At 36.2% G+C, this 25,026-nt stretch overlaps 1 protein-coding gene across 9 annotated transcripts in view; it reads left to right on the top strand.

Annotated features, from left to right (window-relative positions):
- BRAF (B-Raf proto-oncogene, serine/threonine kinase) overlaps positions 1-25,026 on the top strand; it is a 179,272-nt gene that overhangs the window by 58,718 nt on the left and 95,528 nt on the right. For all 9 annotated transcript variants that reach the window (XM_072777443.1, XM_072777445.1, XM_072777442.1 and 6 more), the window contains one exon: positions 18,993-19,094. In XM_072777443.1, coding sequence (XP_072633544.1) covers positions 18,993-19,094 — 102 coding nt within the window. The remainder of the gene's footprint in view (positions 1-18,992; positions 19,095-25,026) is intronic.

The following is a 25,026-nucleotide window of genomic DNA, read 5'->3' as shown; positions in this document are numbered from 1 at the left end:
GGTGTAACAAGCCACTGCAAATCTTAGTGCTTCAAATAACCATTATGTGTCTGTGAACAGGCTATTCTGGGCCAAACTAACTAATTTAACCTTGGCTAGGCTTTCTTATGTCTCTGACCAAACTGGTGGTTCTAGGTATGCTACCTGGTCTAGGATGACCTTGAATGACACAAGTTGGTTCTAGGAGGCTAGCCCAAACATGTTTCATAGCGAGGCACAGATATATGAGCAAGCAAGTTCAATTGTGCAGGAAAACTAGAAGCTTGGGTTTGCATTTTAAGCTTCTGCTTGGGTCGCGTTTCCTAATATCCTGTTGCCTAAAGCAAGTCACTTGGAGAAGCCTAGGATTAGAGTGGAAAGGGATTGTAAATTATTGGAGAGAAGGTATGCCTACAGGGAAGCCATTAATTGGGGTCATGAATACAGTCAGCCTGTCACCAGTTTTTCTCCTATCTTAATGCCTTGCATTTGTTTTCCATGTTGTCTTGTTTTTCTATACCTGCATGGTAAGTTTGCTCCCTCACTTCCACAGGTCTTCATGTATTAACTTATCAGTGAGTCCCTCAACTCTGACTATTATATAGAATTAATAGCCACCCCCCATGCTTTCCAGATACATTTTTCTTTATAACTTTTTTATCACGATCTGACATATTATGTTTGTTTTATGCTTGTCTTTTCTCAACTACAGTGTATGCTCTATGAGGTCAAGGATTTTGGTCTAATTATCTGATGATGGAATTTTTCTTCTAGTAGTACACTTCCCCTTATCCATGGGGGGATAGGATATATTCTAAGACCCCTAGTGGATGCCTGGAACTGTGAATAGTGCTGAACCCTATATTAACTCTGTTTTTTCCTGTACCTACATGCCTGTGATAAAGTTAAATTTATAAATTAGGTGCAGGAAGAGATGGTTTTATTAGTTAAGTTGTTAATTATAACAAAATACTGTAATAAAAATTATGTGTTGTCTTTCTCTCTCTCTCTCTCTCACAGTATCTTATTCTACTGTATTTATCATGGTGATGATGTGAGATGATAAAATGCCAATATGGTGAGATGAAGTGAATGACATAGGCACTATTATGTAGCATTAGGCCACTAATGACCTTCTGACATTCTATCAGGAGGAGAGGATCAGCTCTTTGCAGGCCATGGTCAACCGTAGGTAACTGAAACTGGGGGAAGTGACCTGGCAGATCGGCGGGGGGGGGGGGGGGTAGGGTGGGGTGGAGGGAGGCACTGTCCTTCTCATAGACATATAGTACATCAGAATTGTTCTACCACTCATTAGCTCTCTGACCAGGACCAGGTTTATTTTTTTCACCTGTTTCCTCTTGTATAAAGTAAGGATAATAATAGTTCCAAACTACTTGAGTTGTTGAGAGGATTTGAACCAGTTTGATGAATGCAAAGTATGTAAACAGGGTCTGGTTCAAAGTAAGTGCTAGAAAAGTATAATTCTGGCATAATATATCTATAGCTCACTTGTTATTAAAGTACATGGCACAGGGAAAATGGAACTAGAAGCTGGAGAGATCTTATACTGAGGAGAAATTACAAGATTGTTGAAAACTGGACAGTATTTTTTTTTTGGAAGAGGAAAAGCCCAGGAAGTAAAAGAAATAGGTGATATTTTTCCAAGATGTGTGTGGTAACATTGTATCTGAAAACATTCACATACCATCAAGTGCTCTTCACAAAATATTGTTGGTTATTTTAGGATTTACTAAAAAATACCTAAAATTAGTGAACATATATTTTAACTCTGTCTTTTGAGAGTTGTATAAGCATCATCCTTGATACATTGGACTCACATTGGTGCATGAGGACTTAATTCTCTCCTGGACCTCCACTTGAGAAAAAAGGAAAATATCTTGACTAAGGTGGCGCTACTTCTCTGATCTGTAAACTACCTGCTTCATGCTAGTTCTCTTTGGTGCTAAGAATAAAATAGTGTTCAATATGGTATAGATCTTACCTTCACTGAGCTTACAGTCCTAATACGTCATTATGCCCTAGTTACTTATTTATGTTTACCCACACACCTTTTATTGTAGAATTGTAAGGCACAGTGTTCTGGAATGGTGTTCTAGGATTTTGGAGAACTGAGAGTGACTTTTTATAGTTACATAAATTTAGTGCATGGTCTTATGGACAGTTTTAAATAGTTCATTTTGGGGGGCACCTGGCTGGCTTAGTCAGTGGAGCATGCAACTCTTGATCTTAGGGTTGTGAGTTGAGCCCCATGTTGGGTGTAGAGACTACTTAAAAATAAAATCTTTTAAAAATAATGATAATAAAAGTTTATTTTTGTGTTGTGTTGTTTTGTTTTTCCAGGATCCCTGAAACGATAAGATCTACCTGATGTAAATTTGCAGAAAAAAATCTCCCCTCCTTTTATTCCATTTGGGATAATTTTAGATTAATTTCCAAGTTTAACTCAAAAGTCCAGATATTTTCTGCTTATTGATTTCATGAATACCATTTCCCTATTTGTATTTCTCACTCTACCTGCCCAAAGTTATTGTGGAACTATGATCAATAAACTTTTAAATCCTCAACCTCTTTTTTAATCTTAAAAAGATTCCGGATGGGATCCCTGGGTGGCGCAGCGGTTTGGCGCCTGCCTTTGGCCCAGGGCGCAATCCTGGAGACCCGGGATCGAATCCCATGTCGGGCTCCCAGTGGATGGAGCCTGCTTCTCCCTCTGCCTGTGTCTCTGCCTCTCTGTGTGTGTGTGTGTGTGTGTGTGTGACTATCATAAATAAATTATTAAAAAAAATTAAAAAAAAAAAAAGATTCCGGACACCTGTCTGGCCCGATTATCGCACTTCTTCAGCCTTCTTTTTTTTTTCTTCTTCAGCCTTCTTAAGTGAAATTGTCTTCACAGCCCACTGACTTTAGGACTGAGGAATGACTATAACAATTACTAATATCCTTGACTCTCTCCCCTTTCATTTTAGAGGCCTAACAAAATACCAACTGTGCATCATCTCTCTGCCCACATTCAGGCAGTTGAATGTACCACTATAAATTTATGCCATAAACCTCAACAGGCCTTCACCAGTGTTTGCTGGCAGTGCTGCTGCTGCTTCACTTTCCCTATTAAGACTTCATTTCCACTCATTGCAAACCTCTCTCAGCTCCCACTCTTCATCTGTAGACTTCACCTCGAACTTTATTGAGAAGTAAGATGCAGCTCACATCTCACCACCAAATATCTACAAATCTATCTGCATTAGGCTGTGTGTGTTTTCTGTCTTCCTTTCATTTGTTATCACACACCTTCCCTGACAGTTTGTTTCCTTTTTTGTGACTAAGGTCCATCTCTTAAGTCTTAAGGTCTCTGGGGCTTCTTTCCTGTAGTGAGTATCTCTTTCACATCATCAATTTCTCCCTGTTAGATTTTCCTTTAAGTCTACAAATATGCTGTGTAATCTCCCAGCCCTGGAATATATGCAAACGTGTGTAAATGTGATGACCAGATATATAAAATTCTATCCTTCTTTAGTGTCTTCTGTCCACTATTCTTGTTCCAGTTTTTATCCAATAAATTTTCTTCTCTGAATAGTTTTTCTCCTACCTCAGTGCCTGTTTCTTCTCAACTCTCTTTGTGGTCTCTTTTTTACTAGTCCTCTAAATATTGGTAGGCCTTAGGGTTGAGTCTTTGCCTACACACTCTTAGAAGTGTGCTTATTAGTATGCTGTGACACCTAAATATATCTGCTGCTTTCTCTCTCTTCCTGAGTTCTAAAACGTGTGGCCAGCTTGCCTCCTTGATCATTTTATTCACCTCTCTTGTTGATGGCATAATGCTTGCTTTCTCTCCTGCTTGATTCTTCCACTTGAGTAAATGGCATCACTGTCCGTCCTGTTGCTTCTACTGAAGTTTTGGCTATTAACTCTTATTTTTGTCTCACCTCTTCCCCATGTCTAATCCATTAACAAGTCTTATTTTCTCTACTTCTAAAATATATCCCAGATTCACCAATTTATCTCCATCCCTACTGCTGCTTCTACCTTAGTCCAAAAAGTCGACTCTCTCTTGCTGAGCCTATAACCATAGTCTCAATTGGTCTTCTCTGCATGCACTCTTGCCTCCCTATCATCCATTCTTCACTGGAGTGGTACTTAGAGGCATTATAATATTAACTGCTCTAGATTTACATTATGTAGAATTAAATTCTGGCTCTTTCTTGTTTACCAGCTCTGTGGATTTGAGCAGAATACTTAATACCTCTGTGCCACAATATTCTCATCTAGAAAACGGAATGATAATTGTCAGTAATAATGAGATATCAATCAGATTATATCTCACACACACACACACCTGGTTTGGATTCTTATTGCATTTAGAGTAAAACCAAACTACTTACCGTGGCTGTCAGGACTCTTCATAATCTGGCTTCTTGCATAATTTTTCTGACCACCTTTTGTTTTTAAGTGTCTCTTGTTTACCATACTTACCACACTTATTATTCGGGGCTTTTAACCCTTTACTCTGAAACACAACTTTTGATGGGATATATTTTCCTTTTTTTTTTTTTTTAAGACCAGTTTATTCATGTTCTTGTTTTGTGTTTGTTTGTTGTACGTAAAGATAGTGCCATTTAAAAAAATTAGTTGGTGTTTTTTAAACTGGTAACTTATCATTTTAAGTGCTAGGACCAGGGACCTACTACATTTTTCCAATTTTGTGGGAGATTTGTAAAATTTTTTGAAGTGGAATTGCTAAGTGAAATGATAGAAATGTTTTTAAACCTATGATTTCTATTGAAGTAAGTTTTTGAGACTTTACATATCCAGAAAGATTTACGTTTTACCCTCATACTTGTAGTTTTGCCTGTATATAAAATTCCAGATTCAGAATAATTTATTTTTAATTAAAAACTTTTTTTTTTAATTTTTATTTATTTATGATAGTCATCAGAGAGAGAGAGAGAGAGGCAGAGACACAGGCAGAGGGAGAAGCAGGCTCCATGCACCGGGAGCCCGACATGGGATTCGATCCCGGGTCTCCAGGATCGCGCCCTGGGCCAAAGGCAGGCGCCAAACCGCTGCGCCACCCAGGGATCCCTAAAAACTTTTTTTTATTGAAGTGTAGTTAACACACTTCATTACATTAGTTTCAGGTGTGCAACATAGTGACTCACAACTGTGTGTGTTATATTTGCTCACCACAGGTATAGCTACCGTCTGTCAACATACAGACATTGCCGTTCTATTGACTGTATGCCCTGTGCTGTATCTTTTATCCCAATGACTTATTTATTCCAAAACTGGAAGCCCAAACCTCTTACTCCTCTCCACCCATTTTGCCCATCTACCCACCCCCTCCCCTCTGACAACCACCAGTTCTCTGTACTTATGTGTCTGTTTCTGCCCTTTTTTTTTTTTTTTTAAAGATTTTATTTATTCATGAGAGTCACAGAGAGAGAGAGCCAGAGACATAGGCAGAGGGAGAAGCAGCCTCCATGCAGGGAGCCCGATGTGGGACTCAATCTGGGGACTCCAGTATCACACCCTGGGCTGAAGACAGATGCTTAACTGCTGAGCCACCCAGGTGTCCCGGTTTCTGCTTTTTTGTTTGTTCATTTGTTTTGTTTTTAGATTGTTCATAGAAGTGAAATTATGGTATTTGTCATTCTCTGACTTGTTTCACTTAAGCACAACACCCTCCTAGGTATTTAGAACTCTTTTTTTTTTTTCTTTTTCTTTATTTATTTATGATAGTCACACAGAGAGAGAGAGAGAGGCAGAGACACAGGCAGAGGGAGAAGCAGGCTCCATGCACCGGGAGCCCGACATGGGATTCGATCCCAGGACTCCAGGATCGCGCCCTGGGCCAAAGGCAGGCGCCAAACCACTGCGCCACCCAGGGATCCCCCTAGAACTCTTATTAAATGAATTTTGATCCTCCCAGATAATGTTCTTTAACATATCAATTTTTTACCTACATTATCCATCTCTGTTTTTTGTTTTGTTCTAGTCTCTGGGAATTTTCTTTAACTATTTTTTCTTTATATTGCAGATCACTACCATGGTGTTTACCAATGCTTATTCTGCTATTTAACCCTTTCTTAAATGTTTTCCTGATAACATATTTCTACTTTCTCCTTGTCTAGTCATTGTTGTTTGTTGTGAACTTTCACTTTGCTTCTATTGGATTTTCATGGTGTCTTGTTATTTTCTCTCTCTCTCTCTTTCTCTTTTTTAAAGACAGAGATTGTCTTCCTTCTTTCCTTCCTTCCTTCCTTCCTTCCTTCCTTCCTTCCTTCCTTCCTTCCTTCCTTCCCTCCTTCCTTCTTCTTTCTTTCTTCTCTTTTTTCTTTCATTTATTTTTTAAGTTGGCTCTGTACTCAATGTGGGGCTTAAACTCAGGATCCCGAGATTAAGAGTCACATGCTTTTACCAACTGAGCCAGCCAGATGCCCCTTCTTTTTTAAATTGAGATAAAATGGAGATACTATATTAGTTTTAGGTATGTAACATGATCTGCTATTTGTATATTTTGAGAAATCATCACCACAATAAGTTTAGGTAACATCTGTCACCACACATGGTCATAATTTTTTTTCTTGAGATGAGAACTCTTAAGATTTACTCTCTTAGAAATTTTGAGGGATGCCTGGGTGGCTCAGCAGTTGAGCATCTGTCTGCCTTCAGCTTAGGGCATGATCCTGGGTCCGGGATCGAGTTCTGCATCGGGCTCCATGCAAGGAACCTGCTTTACCCTCTGTCTCTGCCTCTGCCTCTCTGTGTCTCATGAATAAATAAATAAAATCTTTAAAAAAAGAAAGAAATTTTCAAATATATAGTACAATATCATTAACTATTACTCACCATGCTATTCATATCTTGTGATTCTTGACTGTATTCATATTCATGAACAAAGGACTAAGTTGATTACAGTAAAGAGTTTTGTAATTACACAGGTCTAGACTTCTAAATGGGAAGTCTGTGAGTTCTCTAAGTTTTGTGTTTTTATTTGTTGTTGTTTTTTTTTTTCTCTAGAGCACAGGGATTGAAGTCGACAGGTTTTGGGCTACCCTAATTATAAATGTAAGGACAGCTTCTAGTATAGAAGGAGTTAACCAACTTACCACCTCAATTTCCTTCATTCTCTTCTTTCCTTTTTCAAGCATCTAAGAAAAGTATAGAGAATAATAAAATTGATCATCCATGTACTTAATAACCCAATTTTGTTGAATCATGTCTATTATCATATTTACTTCAGATTTTTTTAAACAAGAATTAGGCACAGATAAAGCACTTTATAGATCATCAAAGATAAAGCTTATCCTTTGACCCTATTCCGTTTTCTTCATCTTCAGTGATACCCATTATCTTGAATTTAGTGTTATCATACCCATGCATGCTTCTAAATTTAAAAAAAATTTTTTTTAATTTAAATTCAGTTTAGTTAAGGGGTGCCTGGGTGGCTCAGTTGGTTCAGTGTCTGACTCTTGATTTCAGCTCAGGTCATGATTTTAGGATTGTGGGATCTGGCCTGACACCCAGCTCTGTGCTTAGTGCAGGATCTGTTTGTTCCTCTGTCTCTGCTCCACATAGCCCCCTCTTCGTACTCTAGAGTAAATAAATAAAATCTTTAAATAAATAAATTCAACTTAGTTAACATATAGTGTAGTATTAATTTCAGGGTAGATTTAGTGATTCATTACTTGTATATAACACCCAGTCCTCATTATATCAAGTGTCCTCCTTCTGCCCAATACCCAATTACCCCATTCTTCCATGCACCTCCCCTTGCTTCTAAATTTTCACCATGGGTGTATATCTTTAAACTATTAATTACATGTTTTAAAGCTGCATTTATCTTGGAATTTGGTTTTTTAATTCAATATTATGTTTTTGAGATGTATCCAAGTTGATATATTTAGCTCTTGTTCTTCATTTTGACTTATATATAGTATTTCCCCTTTTTTGGTCTGTTTTTCTTAGTGTTTTGTTTATTTTTTTCTCACCAAAAATATTTAAAAAAATCAGAGTTTAGTAGTTTTGATTTGTTTATTTACTATTTATTTGTTTAAATTCAGTTATTTAACATGTATTACTAGTTTAAGGTGGAGGTCAGTGATTTGTCAGTCTCTTAGGGAGTATTTTAGTTGATTCTGGTATTTTGCTATTATAAAATGGCTGCAGTGAATACTTCTTATACATGTTAATATTGTAATAGATGATAGTATAATGCCAATTATCAGTTGTACTGGATATTTCCAGTTTGCTCTCATGCATTTATATTCTATCCACATGTAGAATAGAAAAGCACCTATTGCTTTATATGGTTAGACCTAAATTTTTTTGCCAGTCTCATGCTTGTGAAATGATTTATTATTTGCATTTCTTTGATTACTTAATGAGATTATTTATTTATTTATTTTTAAGATTTTATGTATTTGAAATGAGGAGAGAGAGCGAACACAAACAGGAGGAGGGACAGAGGGAGAAAAAGAAGCAGTCTTCCTATTGAACAGGGAGCCGTACATGGGGCTCCATCCCAACCTGAGCTGAAAGCGGCCATTTAACTGACTGAGCCACCCACGCACTCCATGAAGTCATTTATTTTATCATGTGTCTTTTGGATAGTCTGAATTCTCTTTAGTTCAACTACCTGTTCATATATCTTTTGCCCATTTTTCTTTTGGATTAATTGACATTTTCCATAAGGATAACCAGTTACCCCAGCATTATTTATTATATGATCCATAATACATGGGCAGTCTTATTGTATATATAGTACAGTCTTACTCTCTTTATTATTTAAAACAGTTAAAAGGCTAATATCATTTTACAGTACTTTGTTAAGAATTTTAGAATCAGGGACACCTGGGTGGCTCAGCGGTCGTACATCTGCCTTCAGCTCAGGACATGATCCCAAGGTTCTGGGATCAAGTCCCGCATTGGGCTCCCTACAAGGAGCTTGCATCTCACTCTGCCTATGTCTCTGCCTCTCTCTGTGTGTCTCTCATGAATAAATAAATTAAAAAAAAAAAACCTTTAAAATAAAAAAGATTTTTTTTAGAATCAGTTTGCTGAATTCCATGAAAAAATCTCAGGAATTTGTTCATTGTCTTGCACTGAATTAATTTGGGGAAAATGGAGATTATTACGATATCATGTCTTCACATTAAAGAGCATTTATGTTAGTCTTTATCAAGTGAAGGGTTAGGGCATTTACGTACACATATTACATGGTATAAATTTGAAGTAGGATTTAGTGGGAAACAGTAAGTACATGCCAGAGCATCCACAATCCCCTGAATTCTAGTATCTTTACATAGATGTGTACTTAGGGTAGACATAACTAGAATTAATATGCCAGGGGAAAAAAAATTTAAAAAAATATGCCAGGGAAAGGGCTCCTAAGTAATAATTGGAGGTTGATGAAATGGTTTTATTAGAAAGGGGAGTTCTGGGGATCCCTGGGTGGCTCAGCAGTTTAGTGCCTGCCTTTGGCCCAGGGTGTGATTCTGGAGTCCCAGGATGGAGTCCCACATCAGGCTCCCTGCAGGGAGCCTACTTCTCCCTTTGCCGTGTTTCTGCCTCTCTCTCTCTCTGTGTCTCTCATGAATGAATAAATAAATAAAAATCTTAAAAAAAAAAATAGAAAGGGGAGCTCTCTGTCTCTCATCAGTCTTTTCTTGGATTGAGTAAACCCAGACCTGCTGAGTCAGCTTATTGATAGGCTACCAAGAGGAAGAAATAAACCTCTGGAATCATCTGAGTTTCTCTTCTCCATCATCTTTTATACACTTCATATTATTTTGTTGCTCCTTCCACAGAGGTCTTGCAGATCTTTTATTAGATTGATTCTCAGGGACACCTGGTTGGCTCAGTTGTTAGAGCATGCGACTCTTGATCTTGGGGTTGTGAGTTTGAGCCCCCACATTGGATGTAGAGATTACTTTGAAATAAGTAATTTTTAAAAAGAATTTATTCCTAGATTCCTAACAGTTTTTGTTGCTGTTATGAGGGGCATGTTTTTCTTATTTATTTATTTATTTATTTATTTATTTATTTATTTATTTATTTATTTATTTTATTGTTTATATGTTTGTTTGTTTATTTAGGGAGGGAGGCAAGGAAAGAGAATCATAAGCAGGCTCCATGCCCAGTGCAGAGCCCAACTCGGGGCTTGATCTCAGAACCCTGAGATCATGACCTTGGCCAATGTCAAGAGTCAGACACTAACTGGTCCACCCAGACACCCCGAAGGGCATCATTTTTTTTAATTGGGTCTGGCAATGGAATACTATATAGGGTTTGTATCCTTGATCTTATATCCAGCTCTCCTGCTAAACTCTTACATTATTAGTCTTTATAGATACTAGTTTTTAGCCCTGATATTTTCTAGGTTCTCTTGGGTTTTTCTATAGATACCATGTTTCCTACAAATAATTTTTATCTCTACTGTTCCAGTTTTTATGTCCTTTTTCTTATCTTCATACTATTTAACCTCCTGTATATAATATCAGTGATATAGGTACCCTTGTCTTACACGTGACCTTTCACGTGATATTTTGCTGCAGGTTTCCTGTAGATATACTTTATTAAGTTAAAAGATCCCTATTTCTATTATTCTGAGATTTTAAGAATAAGTGAATGTTGAGCTTTTCAAAATATTCAAATTTTGATACTAATTTCTAAATTAATTGCATCATGATAAAGAAATATGGTTTGTCTGGTAATAGTTTTCTGTATTTATGAGGTATGTTATGGCCTAGAATATAACTGTTACATAGAGATAAAAAGAAAGAATAACAAAACTTGATCAGTTCCATAGAAGTCAGAAAATCAAGAAAAAGCAGGAAAGCACATAAGATGGTAGAAATAAATCAGGTATGAAAATATCAATGTGCTAAATTCTCTAATTAAAATACAGATAAATATGTTTAAACAGAACAAGCTAGCAAAAAAAAAAAAAGATACATAATTCATTTATAGTAGATACCCATGGTTGAAAGTTAAAGGATGAGGGGTACGTGGGTGGCTCAGTCAGTTAAGTGTCTGACTTGATTTTGGCTCAGGTCTCAAGCTCAGTTTTGTAAGTTCAAGCCCCATTTTGGGCTCCATGCTAGGTGTGGAGTCTACTTAATTAAAAAAAAAAAAAAAGAAAAAGAAAGGTAAAAAGGCAAATAGTGATAAAATGCTGGTGTAGGTAGGTTTGTATCATAAAATAGACTTTAGGGGATCCCTGGATGGCTCAGTGGTTTAGCGCCTGCCTTTGGCCCAGGGCGTGATCCTGGAGTCCCGGGATCGAGTCCCACGTCGGGCTCCCAGCATGGAGCCTGCTTCTCCCTCCTCCTGTGTCTCTGCTCCACCCCCCCATCATAAATAAATAAATAAATCTTTAAAAAAAATAAAAAATAAAATAGACTTTAAAAGAAAAAGCATTGTTGGGGAGAATTAAAGGGGAAAAAAAGTAGGGAAAAACTCAAACCTACAGAAAAGTGGAAATAACAGTACAATAAACATTTACATGGATAATACCTACACTAACTAGTTTTGACAGTTATTAACATTTTGCTACATTTATAGGTCCTGGAAAATTATTTCACCTGTCTAAAATATTATATTTAGGGAGATTGACAATTCCATAATCACATGTAGTACATATTTAAATTTCCACACTTTTCCTCAGAATGACTTTTATCCTCCATCCCTGAACATGTGTTGAATTAGTTGTTATCTTTTAGTTATCTTAGAGTCTTCAACTGACAGTTTTGTTTCCCGTGACATGATTTATTAAAGATACCAGGACCCTTGTCCTGCAATGTCCCACATTTTGAATTTCTTTGAATGTTATGGCTTTGACTTTCTGAGAGAAAGGTTAATGTTCTCTAGAATGTCCCATATTCTAATTCCCTGATTATTTGAATGTGGTGCTTTTAGCATATTTTTTTATCCTAGTTATTTATTCTAAACTAGAAGCTAAGTATAAAAGTTTGGTTTAATTCTATATAAATGTTTTGCATTTTTTTTTTTGTATACTTCATGAGTGATAGATAATGTGTCATTTATGTCGCATCACATTAAGAGGACTTTTTGGGTTGTCCCTCTACTAATGATTCTAAGCCACATCTCCTTGTAAAGGTGTGTGTTTCCCTTTGTCTTTAATCTGTGGAAATGCTTTGACACTATATGAATATCCTCTTCTTCATCAACTTCTCAACTAATAGCCTCCTGTGATCCTTTCCTGATTTTCTATTAGCTGGGATTTTTTTTTGCAAAAAGAGCTTCCCAAATAGGAATAAGTAGAATTTTTCCTGAAAAAAAAATAAGTACATAATTCTTTTCCATTAATGTTTAATTTTCTTTTTCTTTCATTCTTTTGTTTTTTAATTTTCTAAAGATGTAACAGTCACGTACAGTGGTAGCAAATGTCACCCAATACACACTTCTTACATTTATGGACTAGTGAGATTTTATGCATGCAATCTAGTGTAGCTAATTATAGTTTTTACTATTTTTGCTGATAATCTTCCAAATTTAGCCAATAGGAGGCCTTTTAAGCTGACTCCTGTGTTATTTTGACATCTGTCTGGCACATGATGTTCCAGGATCCCTCTTCTTGAATAATAGGTGGGTCTTAGAATGCTTTAGTGTAGGCCATTTACCCTCAGTAGTTGTTACCATTGTTTTTGTTGTTAATAGTCTGTGCTTATTTAGATTTACCCTTGTGTTTATTAGTTTCTAGGTTCCCCATTTATGTTAATTTCCTGTGGCTGCTGTATCAAATGATCACAAACCTGGTGTTTTATAATACTGCAACTGTATTTTCTTAATGATTCTGAAGGTCTGAGGTCCAAAGTGGGTTTCACTGGACCAAAATCAGGGTGTCAGAAACAGTGTTCTCCCTCTACAGTACATTTCCTAGCCTTTTCCAGCTTCTAGAATTGCATTCCTTGGATTCCTTGATTCATGGAATCAACTTCAGGGCTAGCAGTGTAGCATCTTCGAATCTCTCTGGTAGAGCTTCACATTACCTAACCCTCTGTAATAAAATCTTTCTCCAATTCCATTTTATAAGGATGCTTGTAATAACATTTAGGGCCCATCCAAGATAGTCTCCCTAACTCAAGATACTTAATTGGAAAAAAATAAAGAGATACTTAATTACATCTGCAAAATTATTTTTGTATATAAGGTAATGTGTATGGGTTTTGAGGTTTAGAATGTACATATTTGGGGAGTTGTTGATCAGGCTGCCATGCCATTCTTTCTTTTACATTATTCTGGATTCAATTTCCTTTTTCTAGGTTGTCAGCTATTTTCATTTGCATCTTGACGTCATTTCATTATTCTCTGGCTTCTTTAAGTAGCCAGAAGTTATGAAATATGCTATCCAATTTATTTTTCTTTTCTCTCTGGTTGACTTTAAGAACTTTTATGCGCTTTGACTTCAACCCGCATGGTTGTGGATTTAGTTTTATCTGTCATAGCCAGGACATAGGACTTGTTGTGCTGTTCTTGAGTATTTTTTATTTTCAGTTGTTTTGGGAAATTACAGCCATCTTCTCTTCAGACATCTCTCCCATTGTCTATTTACCTTCTGAACTTACTAATTCTGTTGTCTTTCATGTTTTCCATTCACTTTTCTCTACCTTTTGGCTAATTTTCTCTTAAATTTTCTTCTAGTTCTTTAATTCTTTCTTCAGCTCTAATCTGTTTATTTCAACTGAAGTTTTATTTTAATGACTATATGATTAAAAATTCAGATCTTTATCATTTTTATGCTTCCTTTTTTATGTGTTGTCTTAAAGCTTTGAGATATTCTAGACTCATCTCAATAGAAACTTCTTTTTGTATTTTGGTCTACGATTTATTAGCTTTGATTTCTTTCTCAAGCTGATGGTGTATTTGTTTTTTATTTTAGAGGAATTACTCCAAATCTTTTCCACTAAATGATGTTGTAGCCTTCTTGCTTCTAGTACGATGATTCTTGTAGCAATTTTTCTGAAACTTTAGAACCATGTCTCTCTCTCTTTTTTTAAAGATTTTATTCGTGAGAGAGAGAGAGAGAGAGAGAAGCAGAGACATAGGCAGAGGGAGAAGCAGGCTCCATGCAGGAAGCCTGATATGGGACTCAATACCAGGACTCTAATATCATGCCCTGGGCCAAAGGCAAACGCTCAACCACTGAGGTACCTAGGCATCCCCATTTTTCTCTGTTTGAATTATTAATTTTCAATTATTGAATTATTTATCTTTGATAATAGTCATTTGTTTTTTTGGCATCTATTAGACTAGTCCTGTAATTTTCTCCTTTGATTTGTTAAAAGTATTATTTTACTGGATTCCTGATGAATGACTAGCATTAATTTGAGAGAAAGAGCAAGAGGGAGACAGGGAGGGATAGGAAAAGGAAAAAACAAGAGTTTTTCTATCCAGGCCGCCTGGGAGGCTCAGTTACTTAAGCGTCTGATTCTTTTTTTTTTTTTTTTTTTTTTAAGGGTTCGACTCTTGATTTCAGCTCAGGTCATGATCTCAGGGTTGTGAGATCAGGCCTGGCATTGGGCTCTGTGCTGGGCATAGAACCTGCTTAATATTCTCTGTCTTCCTCTCCCCTTGCCCTGCCCCTCTCTCTCCCTCTGCCTCTTTCTCTGTCTCTCTCCCTCTCTTAAAAAAAAAAAAGTTTTTTCTATCCTCACAGGTTGGATTATTGTGTTCTTTTTTTTCTTTGTATATTTTCTATGTCAAGTTTGGACATCTAGATTCTAGTTTCATAAAATGAATTTGGGAGACTTTCCTTTTTTATATGCTATCACCTGTTGATAATAATAAAATAATAATAATAAAATGATAATAAAAGTCCCTAGAAATGGTCAATTGTTTACTAAGATTACGTGGTTTTATTTTTTTTTTAACGATTTATTTATTTATTTATTCATAGAGAAAGAGAGAGAGGCAGAGACACAGGCAGAGGGAGAAGCAGGCCCCCTGTGGGGAGCTCGACATGGAACTTGATCCCGGGTCTCCAGGATCATACCCCGGGCTGCAGGCAGTGATAAACCACTGGGCCACCCGAGCTGCCCGATTACATGGTTTTAATTGCTGTGGTCCACTAAAGAGATGAAATAGGACAGGAGATCTTCTAGTATCCCTCCCTCCTTTTTTAAAGATTTTATTTGTTTATTCATGGGAGACGCAGAGAGAGAGAGGCAGAGACACAGGCAGAGGGAGAAGCAGGTTCCATGCAGGGAGCCTAATGTGGGACTCGATCCCAGGACTCCAGGATCATGCCCTGAGCTGAAGGCAGGCGCCAAACCACTGAGCCACCCAGGCGTCCCTTCTAGTACGTTTCTTGAATTGTTTTTGTTTTTAATTTGTTGAAACAGATTTTCTTCAGTTTTTTCCAAGAAAACATTTTAAAGCCAAAACTATGGATCTCCTCTTAGTTTTACAATATCTTATGCTACCTTTTTAAAAAATTTATTTTTAGAGAGTGAACACATGGGTATACACACACGAGTACAGTGAGGGGAGGGGGGCAAAAGAGAGGGAGAGAGAGAATCCCAAGCAGACACCCTCTGAGCACAGCGCCCGTTGCAGGACTCAGTCTCAGTACCTTGAGATTGTGACCTGAGCCAAAATCAAGAATTGGATGCTGAACCGACTGAACCACTTAGGTGCCCCTTATTCTACTTTTTAATGTATTTCTATTTTATAAGTATCATCAGAGTTCTTTCTCTTAATCTTCTGGGGAAATCTGAAATAATTTTTTCTCCCAGACTCATCTTCTCTAATTTCAACCAGACCTAATAGTGATTTTTCTTCGTTTTTTGGATATTAAATTACTTTTGTTTGAAGAGGTAAGAAATCTTATTTCTGGATGTTAATGATCTCACCTTGCCTTCTCACTAAACCTATCATTTTCTATTCCCATGCAAAAAAAATTTATTTTCATCAGTTTTAGTCAACTCCATTCCCTCATTTCTCTCATGCTCATTCTCTTTCTCTAATCCAATTTTTTTTTCCTTTTTCTCTTCCATCCCTTGAGGGAGTGATTCTTTACACTAACTGCACATGAGTTTTATCTATGGAACTTTAAAAGGGGGGGGGGGGCAGAGCTATGGATTATAAAGTCTTCAATTTGCTGGCCTGGAAAGAATCACTAAACTAGGATTAGTTTTTTCTCTCTTACCCTAAAGAGACAGCTTGAATCTTAGCTTCAACACTAATTGAATACTTTTTATGAGTAAGACCCAAGATAAGTGATGACAAGGAAACAAAAGATGAATAGAGCATGTTTCTGATCTTAAAGCAGCTAATAGACATGAAAAAACATAATCAATTTTAGGATATCAAAAGCAGTTCTGCCTAGGTAGGCAATGAACTCATCATGAAGAGTTTATCATTAAAAAAAAAGAGTTTATCATTTTCTGAGATAAAGAGACTACAGGAAAAAAATGGGGTATTGCGGGTTAGATCAGAAGTTAGTCTTTGAACATGTTAAGTTTGAGATGTCTTTTCGTTTTCTTAGTAGAGATGTTCAGTAGGCATTTGGACAAAAAGAATCTGGAGTTGAGAGGACAGAGCTGGCTTTAAAAATTTGGGCTTCATCAGTTCATATTTGACATATGAAACCACAAGATAGAATAAGATCACCTGGGGAATAAGCATGGCTACAGAAAAGAAGGCATCTAACACTTTTGGGGGAATATGAAAAGTTAGCCATGGAGTCATAAAGGAAAATGTTGTGATCTCTGACCATAGAAAGAAAAGGAAAATTTCTATCATTGCTTCTCAGATTTTAATATGAATCATTTTGTCGAAGTTTAGTATGTCTGAAATGGGGCTTCTAACATTCTTCCCGAAGATTATGCTGCTAATCGTCTATAGACCAAACTTTGAGTAGCTAGATTTTGTATGACAAATGAGACATAAAGTGAAAAGCAATAAAAGATTGTAACATTTAGAGGAGAATAAAGATTAATAATCTAAAATATCTAGAGTAAAAGGGTACCTATGAATTAGCAAGAAAAAAATAGAATAAAAAATATGGATAGGGAATTTTCCAAAGAGAAATGTAAATGTCCAATGAAAATGAAAAATGTTCAGTTTTCTGGAAAATAGAAATGTAAACAACAAGATCACCTTTTCCCCTTCAGATTGGCAAAAGTTTCAACTTTTGGTATTATGCAGTGTTGGTGGAATTATGAGGAAAAGGGCATAAGGATGACTTACACCCTCTTAATGGGAGTGTGGCTTAGTACTTTTCTTCTTTTGTTTTTTTTTTTTTTTTAAAGATTTTATTTATTCATAGAGACAGAGAGAGAGTCAGAGACACAGGCAGAGGGAGAAGCAGGCATCATACAGAGAGCCTGACGTGGGACTCGATCCAGGGTCTTCAGGATCACGCCCTGGGCTGCAGGCGGCGCTAAACCGCTGCGCCACTGGGGCTGCCCACTTTTCTTCTTTTGAAAGACGATTTGACACATTTATTAAATATTTTAGGGCACGTAACTTTGAGTTCAGGAATCCTGTGCCTTGATATCTAAAAGAGAAACTTGTACCCTTGCCCAGAAAGGCAGCTCAGGACTATTCATTGAAACATTGTTGGAAGTGGAGAAAAATGGAATAAACTAAATCTCCTCTAGTAAGAGAATTATTAAACCAAACGTCTTGAAGCCCCCTTGTTCACCTATCTACTCTCTCGTACATTTTTAAATTATAGCAGTAGTTTAAAAGGCCATAATTTCTAGTATATATTATATTTATGCTGTTCATTTTTGGTCATACCTTAGGATTCCAGATTTAGATTTGGAATCTAAACGCATACTCTATGCAGCTCATAGAGTATCTAGCGTGTAGTGTAATTGGAAAACATGTTCTCTAACCACTCAGATAAATTGGGACTCATTCTTCACCAAAGGAAAAAAAACCTGACTTATAAAAGAAACATGTAATATGTGCCTATACTCTATAACCATTCAACTTCTGAATTCTAGGCTGGCTGGCTGGATAAGTAAATGGATGAGGCTTGGAATCCTGCCAAGAATTTGTTTCATTGATAAAGTCTTGATTTTAATTACTACCTACCCCTCCCCTCTTCTTTTCTCTCAAACGATTTTTCCCTCTTGTTTGTCAGTTACTTTGAAGTTTATACGTCTCAGAACAATGCACCTTAGTAGGATTTGAGATGGTTAAGAATTTTGCCTTTCTTATATAGAGTGGAGAATTATAATGTGATTTTAAAGGGAAAGGAGAAAAAGAGAACTAATTTTCAAACAGATCAGTTAGGAAGAATATATAAAGACTTTGAGAATCTGGAAATTGTTTCTCCTAAAATCATCTATGTCCACCCACTATTAGATTGCTGTTGAAGTTTGAAGATCATCAAAATAAGCAGTGTCGTAATATTACCAAATGAATGTATCTGTACTTAACCACTTTATTATTTTTTCCTTTAACAGTCATTTTAAAGAAGTAAAATATGTATGTATTGACATTGAAAGAATTTTTGAGGCATGTTGTTCAGTGAAAAAAGCAAATGTTAAAAATATTTTTTACATATAATAAATTTGTATATATATGTATTTGTAGATTTTATATATGTGTGAATTATGATATTTACTTAAATAAAAAGGAAATAAAATGTGGAAAAGATGCATAACAAACATCCTAATTAAAAAAAAAAATAGCACTAAAAAAAAAATAGCACTTAAGTTTTTGGCAAGGGGCCCAGGAACATGGGGTAGGTAAAAAGAGATTTTCATCATTTATTCTGAATACTTATGTATTATTTGAATTTTTACAGTTGAGAATTTATTGTATTTCTAGTATAGAAAAGAGTTTTAAGATGTTTAATAATAAACAGGAAAAATTACTATATTAAATGATCTCACAGGTCTCTAAGCCCTAAATTTCAAGGAACATTGGCAGTTACTGTAATATTTTAATAAAAATATTCTAATTCATATCCTAAATGATTTTTTAAAATATTCTTTTAAAATATTTTTCAGGTGTGGAATATCAAACAAATGATTAAGTTGACACAGGAACATATAGAAGCCCTATTGGACAAGTTTGGTGGGGAGCATAATCCACCATCAATATATCTGGAGGTAAGCTTTTGAGTATCATATCTGTTATAATTTTGAGAATAAAAACATGAATGTATCATGAGCATTTGTACTGGTAATATTGTTTCTCTTAGAGGATGAGATGAGAAAGGGGAAGGTGAATTACATTTGTCTTTATTATACTTCTTAATTTTGTTTCACTTGTTACAGTAATATGTGGTATTTTGTAAGTTGGAAAATATCCAGAATAAAGGAAAAGAGGTGTATAAACTTAAAAATACTACTCTGATAAAAAACTTATTTTAAAAAGAGAGAGAGGGAAAACATTTAGTTGTGGAGGTTAGGAAACTAGTTACCATATTAGGATATGGGGTGAAATTTATAAATATCTTTTTTCCAGAACAACCCCCACCCCCCAGATTGGTTTTTGCTTTCTTAATAATAATTTATAATACTTAAATAGCTCAGGGAAGTCTGGGTGGCTCAGTGGTTGAGCATCTGCCTTTGGCTCAGGGCAGTGATCCCAGGGCCCTGGGATTGAATCCCCCATCGCACCTCCCCCCACCCCGGTGGGGAGCCTGCTTCTCCCTCTGCTATGTCTCTGCCTCTTTCTCTGTGTCTCTCATGAATAAATAAATAAAATCTTTAATAAATAAATAGTTCAAAGTTGCTTAGCTGTACTGTTTTAATAGTGCCTTTAGGCTTTTGTATCAAGCCTTGAGCATCATTGTAAAATTTAGAGAGTAGTTAGTAATTGTTCTTAATACTATGACGTAGTAGTTACTACTGGCATCAGTTTCCTCATGTAAGTCACTCAGGTTCCATGATGAACATGCCAGTAGGAAATCTAGTAGTCGGGCTTCACAGCCTATGCTGCTCACCACTGCATATAGTGCCTGTCTCTGTAAAAGCTAGCTTCAGCTGTAATCACTAATCATACAGGAATCTAGCCCTAAATTACAAATGGGCAGGTTACCATTTGCTTCCAAATGCCAGTTTTTTAGGCATGTATTTTGATAGACTCCTAAACTAAATTTCTAAATTCGTAATCTACTTGCTTTTAAAGGGTACATTAAATCTTAAAAGTTAAGTTTGCATTTCTAAAATAAATTTGGAAGTTTGATAATAACCATTAATAAACTATTGTCTTCTTCATATGGCTTATCCCAGAGCATACTGCCAGATATCAGTACTAGGACTCGAATTCATACCTCTAAAGACTAGTTAGTGTACTTTCTAATATTCCTTGCTGATTTACTTTTATGTCTGAGGAGCGTAAGTACAGGAGTCATAAAGAGGCAGAGTCCTGGTGAAAATAGTAATTCTTTGTTAATTAGAATTAGACAACTTAACCAGCTGTTTTTCTGCCAGCCATTTCTTTGTCTTGGGAGATTTTCCTCCTGCTTAGTTGTAATACATTTACATCAGTACCTGTGTTTTGAGTATAGCAAAGATTCACTTCCCCCTCCAAACTCACTCTTTCAGGCTTTTTACTCTTGAAATTACATTTGGTGAGGACAACATACAGCAAACCATACCTCATAGATTATATCATGAGCATGTAGAGCCTTATTCTCAGTGACAAACACTACACAATTTCTCTGTAGAAGGTGCTATAATATATAAGTGACCTTGGAGTTACACAGGCCCTTTGTTTGAATCCTAGCTGTGCCTTAGTTTATACAGATAGGTTACCTAACCTTCCTGTACCTCACCTCATTGGTAAAATTGGAGTACTGTCATACATGTAGTAATTTAGGGTTTACTTAAGTTTATAATTGCAAAATAACATCTTCTTGACATATTGTGCTCCATAATTTTTTGATTCATTCATTCAAATATTTATTGAGTACTTGTTTATATTTATGCTTTTCTAGGCTTTAGGAATATAGCAGAAAAACCACTTTGTCTTTAAGCAGGTTGTATTTTTATCAGGGGATGACATTACAGGCAATAAACATTGAACTTACACCATTTGATACACTATGAAGAGGAGCCTGCCTGGAGATGACAGTATTTTTCCCTGGGGAAAGTTGACCAGAGGAAAGACCTTTGGGTACTGATACTTAAAGGCCCTTCAGTGAGAAACCAAGTCTCCTCATTATCCACTGAAACCCACCATTCTGCTTTCTTTCTCTAGGAGTCTGATTGCGCTAGGAACCTCAAATAAATGGAATTATACAACATTTGTCCTTTTGTGACAAGCTTATTTAGCATAATGTCTTCAAGGTCCATCCATGTTGTAGTATAGGTCAAAATTTCCTTGCTAAATAAGGCTAAATAATATTGCACATTTTGTTATCTGTTCATCTATCAGTGGATACTAGTGGTTGATCGTTTCTACCTTTCTGTTATCATGATTAATGCTGATATTACTCCTTTTGACTATAAACCCAGAAGTGGACTTACTAAATCATGTGGTAATTCTGTATTTCATTTTTTAAACAATTGCCATACTGTTTTCCATATCAGCAGTCTTTTACATTCCTATTAGCAGTACACAGGAGCTCCCTTTACTCCTCATCCTTGCTGACACTTTCTGTGTGTGTTTATATAATAGCTATCCTAATGAGTGTGAAATGGTATTTCATGGTTTTGATTTGCATTTCCCCATGACTAATGTTGAGCATCTTTTCATGTGCTTATTGGCCATTCCTATTCTGTGGAGAAATGTCTAAGTCTTACCCATTTTTTAATTGGGTTGTTTGTTTTGTTGAGTTGTGGGAGTTCTTTATGTACTTCAAGTATCAGTCCTAATTAGATACATGATTACATGATTTGCAGATATTTTTTTCTATTCTACGGGTTCCCTTTTCACTCTGTTGATTATATCCTTTGTGCAAAAGTTTTTATTTTGATGATGTCTAGCTTACTTATTTTTTCGTCTTGTTGCCTGTGCTTTTGGTATCATATCCCAGAAATCATTACCAGATCTAGTGTCATGAAACTTTTTTTCTGTTGCCCTCTAAGATTCATAATTATAATTAGCCCTTATATTGAGGTTTCTGATCCATTTTGAGTTAATTTCTCTGTATGGTATAAGGTAAAGGTTCAGCTTCATTCTTTTGCATGTATATATCCAGTTTTCCCAGCCCCATTTGCTGAAAAGACCGTCCTTTCCCATTGTATAGAAACTTTTGATATGTGCCCTTGTCAAAAATCATTTGACCATGTATGTGAGAATTTGTTTCTGGGCTCTTTTCTTTTCCACTGGTATTTATGTCCAACTTTATGCCAATTTATACTATACTGATTTGATTACTGTAGCTTTGTAATAAGTTTTGGAATCAGGAAGTGTGAGACCTCTAACTTTGTTTTACTTTTTTTTTTTTTAAAGATTTTATTTATTCATGAGAGACAGAGAGAGAGAGAGGCAGAGACACACAGGCAGAGGGAGAACCAGGCTCCATGCAGGGAGCCCGACACAGGACTCGATTCTGGGACTCCAGGATCATGCCTTGGGCTAAAGGCAGACGCCAAACTGCTGAGCCACCCAGGGATCCCCTTTGTTTTCCTTTTTAGGATTGTTTTGGCTATTCAGTATCCCTTGAGATTTCATATTAATTTCAGGGTACATTTTTCTATTTCTGAAACACTTTGGGATTTTGATGGAGATTGAATTCATAGATTGCTTTGGATAGTATTTGACATCTTAGGAGTTCTTAAGTCTTAAATATAAATGGATAGCTAAGGGACACCTGAGTGGCTCCATGGTTGAGCATCTGCCTTTGGCACAGGTCATGGTCCTGGGGTCCTGGGATAGAGTCCCGCATCACACTCCCTTTACAGATCCTGCTTCTCCCTCTGCCTGTGTCTCTGCCTCTCTCTATGTCTCTCATGAATAAGTAAAATCAGATAGATAGATAGATAGATAGATAGATAGATAGATAGATAGATAAAGAATAACCAAATATTGGAAGAAAGCTTCTAATAGGAATAGTAAAAATGGCCAAAAGGAACTCAGAAGCAGTGCAGAGAACAGATGAAAACCTGAAAATGACTATAATTTACAGAGATAAGACAGTCCATTTTTGTTTCACGACTGTACAAAAGTCTTAATCGAGCACAAGATAGAGCTTTTGGTATTAAAATAATTAAAATAGTAAAATAGTAAGTAGAAAATGTAAATATATATGTGTATGTTTGTCTCTACATATAAGTAAGTGTTGTAAGATGAAGAAATCTCTAGAAAGGCAAATAAGAACAAAGATGGAAAATATAAGAGGAAGATGAGAAAAATTAGAGAATAAATCTAGGAGATCTATAAGAATTACAGCTGTTTTTAGCTACAAAAAAACAAAATACCAAAGGAGGGAAAAAAAAAAAAAAAAAAAAAAAGGACACCTGGGTGGCTCAGCTGTTGAGCGCCTGCCTTTGGCCCAGGGCATCAGGACATGATCCTAGGGACCCGGGATTGAGTACCGCATCAGGCTCCCTGTAGGGAGCCTGCTTTTCTCTCTGCCTATGTCTCTGCTTCTCTCTCTGTGTCTCTCATGAATAAATGGGTAAAATCTTAAAAAAAAAAAAAAAAAAAGGAAGGAAGGAAAGAAAAGAAAAGAAAAGAACACCTAATCACAAGTTGCCCAAACAAGTAGGAATTTTATTTTCCTCTCCTATAACAAGAAGTATGGAGTAAATTATTTTAACATTGGTCCTACAGCTCAAAGGTGTCATATGCTGGGGTGGAGCTCTGCAATCCTTTTGGCTTTTCTGTCATGACTGCAGCAGATCTGTATGCTTTCATAGGACACCTCAGAGCAGCAACCCGGGATCAGAGAGGCTCTCTTGTGTTCGGAGCTCTTTCAAGGAGGAAGTTTTTCCCTCCAAATCCCCTGTAAGCCTTTTCCTTTACATCTCATCAGCTGGAATGGAGTCCCATACATCCCTACACCAGTACTGTGTACATTTCTTGAAATAAGAGGCTAAAAAGTGGAAGTTTTTCCAGTGTTCACAATTTGGCTTCAGATTAGTTTGAGCACTGGCAAGTAGAAGTTATGCTAGTTATTTCATTCCATACCATTTTAACATGAGAAATAGTGTTTCCTATATGTTTGATGTTTCCACAGGAGGATAAATCTTAACCTATCCCAGCATCTCTTCCTTGTAACAGAACAGAGTGAATTGAGCTACATCACGATCAGAAATCCTCTTTTCTTTTTCTCCTTGTACTAATTTAATTTAAAAACTTTTAAGTTTATTTAAGCTTTTAAGTTGTTCTAGATTTTCTCCTACCGACATGAATAATAATTAAAATTCTGTTGATTCCCTTGATGATAACTATAGTGAAATGAGCTATAGTGCTCTAAAGAATTTCAAATTAAAAAAAAAAAGAATTTCAAATTTGTCTTTTTAATATTTGGCTCCCTTTTTAAATTATCATGAGGAAAAGATAAGTCATTTCCCAGAATTTTTTGTTTTTCTCCCAATTGTTGTCTCTTCACTTATCCAACAAATTATTTGAATCCCTTCTGTTTATAAGATACAATGTTAGATGCTCTTCTAGTAGTAAATTCTTTATTTGGACCTGATATATATTGAATTCCAGAAGTAAAGTAATAGTGTTTTTGGGAGTCACCCTGCTTATCTAGTGTTACATACTGAGTCTTAGCTTCCACAGAATCAATCAGTCTATCTGCCTTACCTACCTACCAACCTACCAGGGTTCCCTGCAGACAGATAGATGAAAACAGTAGTAACTCCTAACATTTATGGAATTCCTGCTATATACCGGGACTGTTCCAAGCATATAGTAGATTCTTTAGTCTTTAACCTACCCTAAGAGTTACACTTCTTATTTTCATTTTATAAAGATGAGGAAACTCAGGCGCATAGCAGTTCAATAACTGGCTAAGGCTACACAATTAGTATATAGCCAAACTCTGAATCTAGACATTCTGAATTCAGAGTCTGCTCTTAACTTCTATATCATTATGATGCTGACAGCCTTTTTGATCTTTAATCTGTGTAGAATCCA

Source organism: Canis lupus, chromosome 15 (assembly GCF_048164855.1).
Source record: "Canis lupus baileyi chromosome 15, mCanLup2.hap1, whole genome shotgun sequence".
NCBI classification, from domain to species: Eukaryota; Metazoa; Chordata; class Mammalia; order Carnivora; family Canidae; genus Canis; species Canis lupus.
The sequence above is the reverse complement of the archived record's forward strand: the minus strand, read 5'-3'. Positions and strand labels throughout refer to the sequence as shown.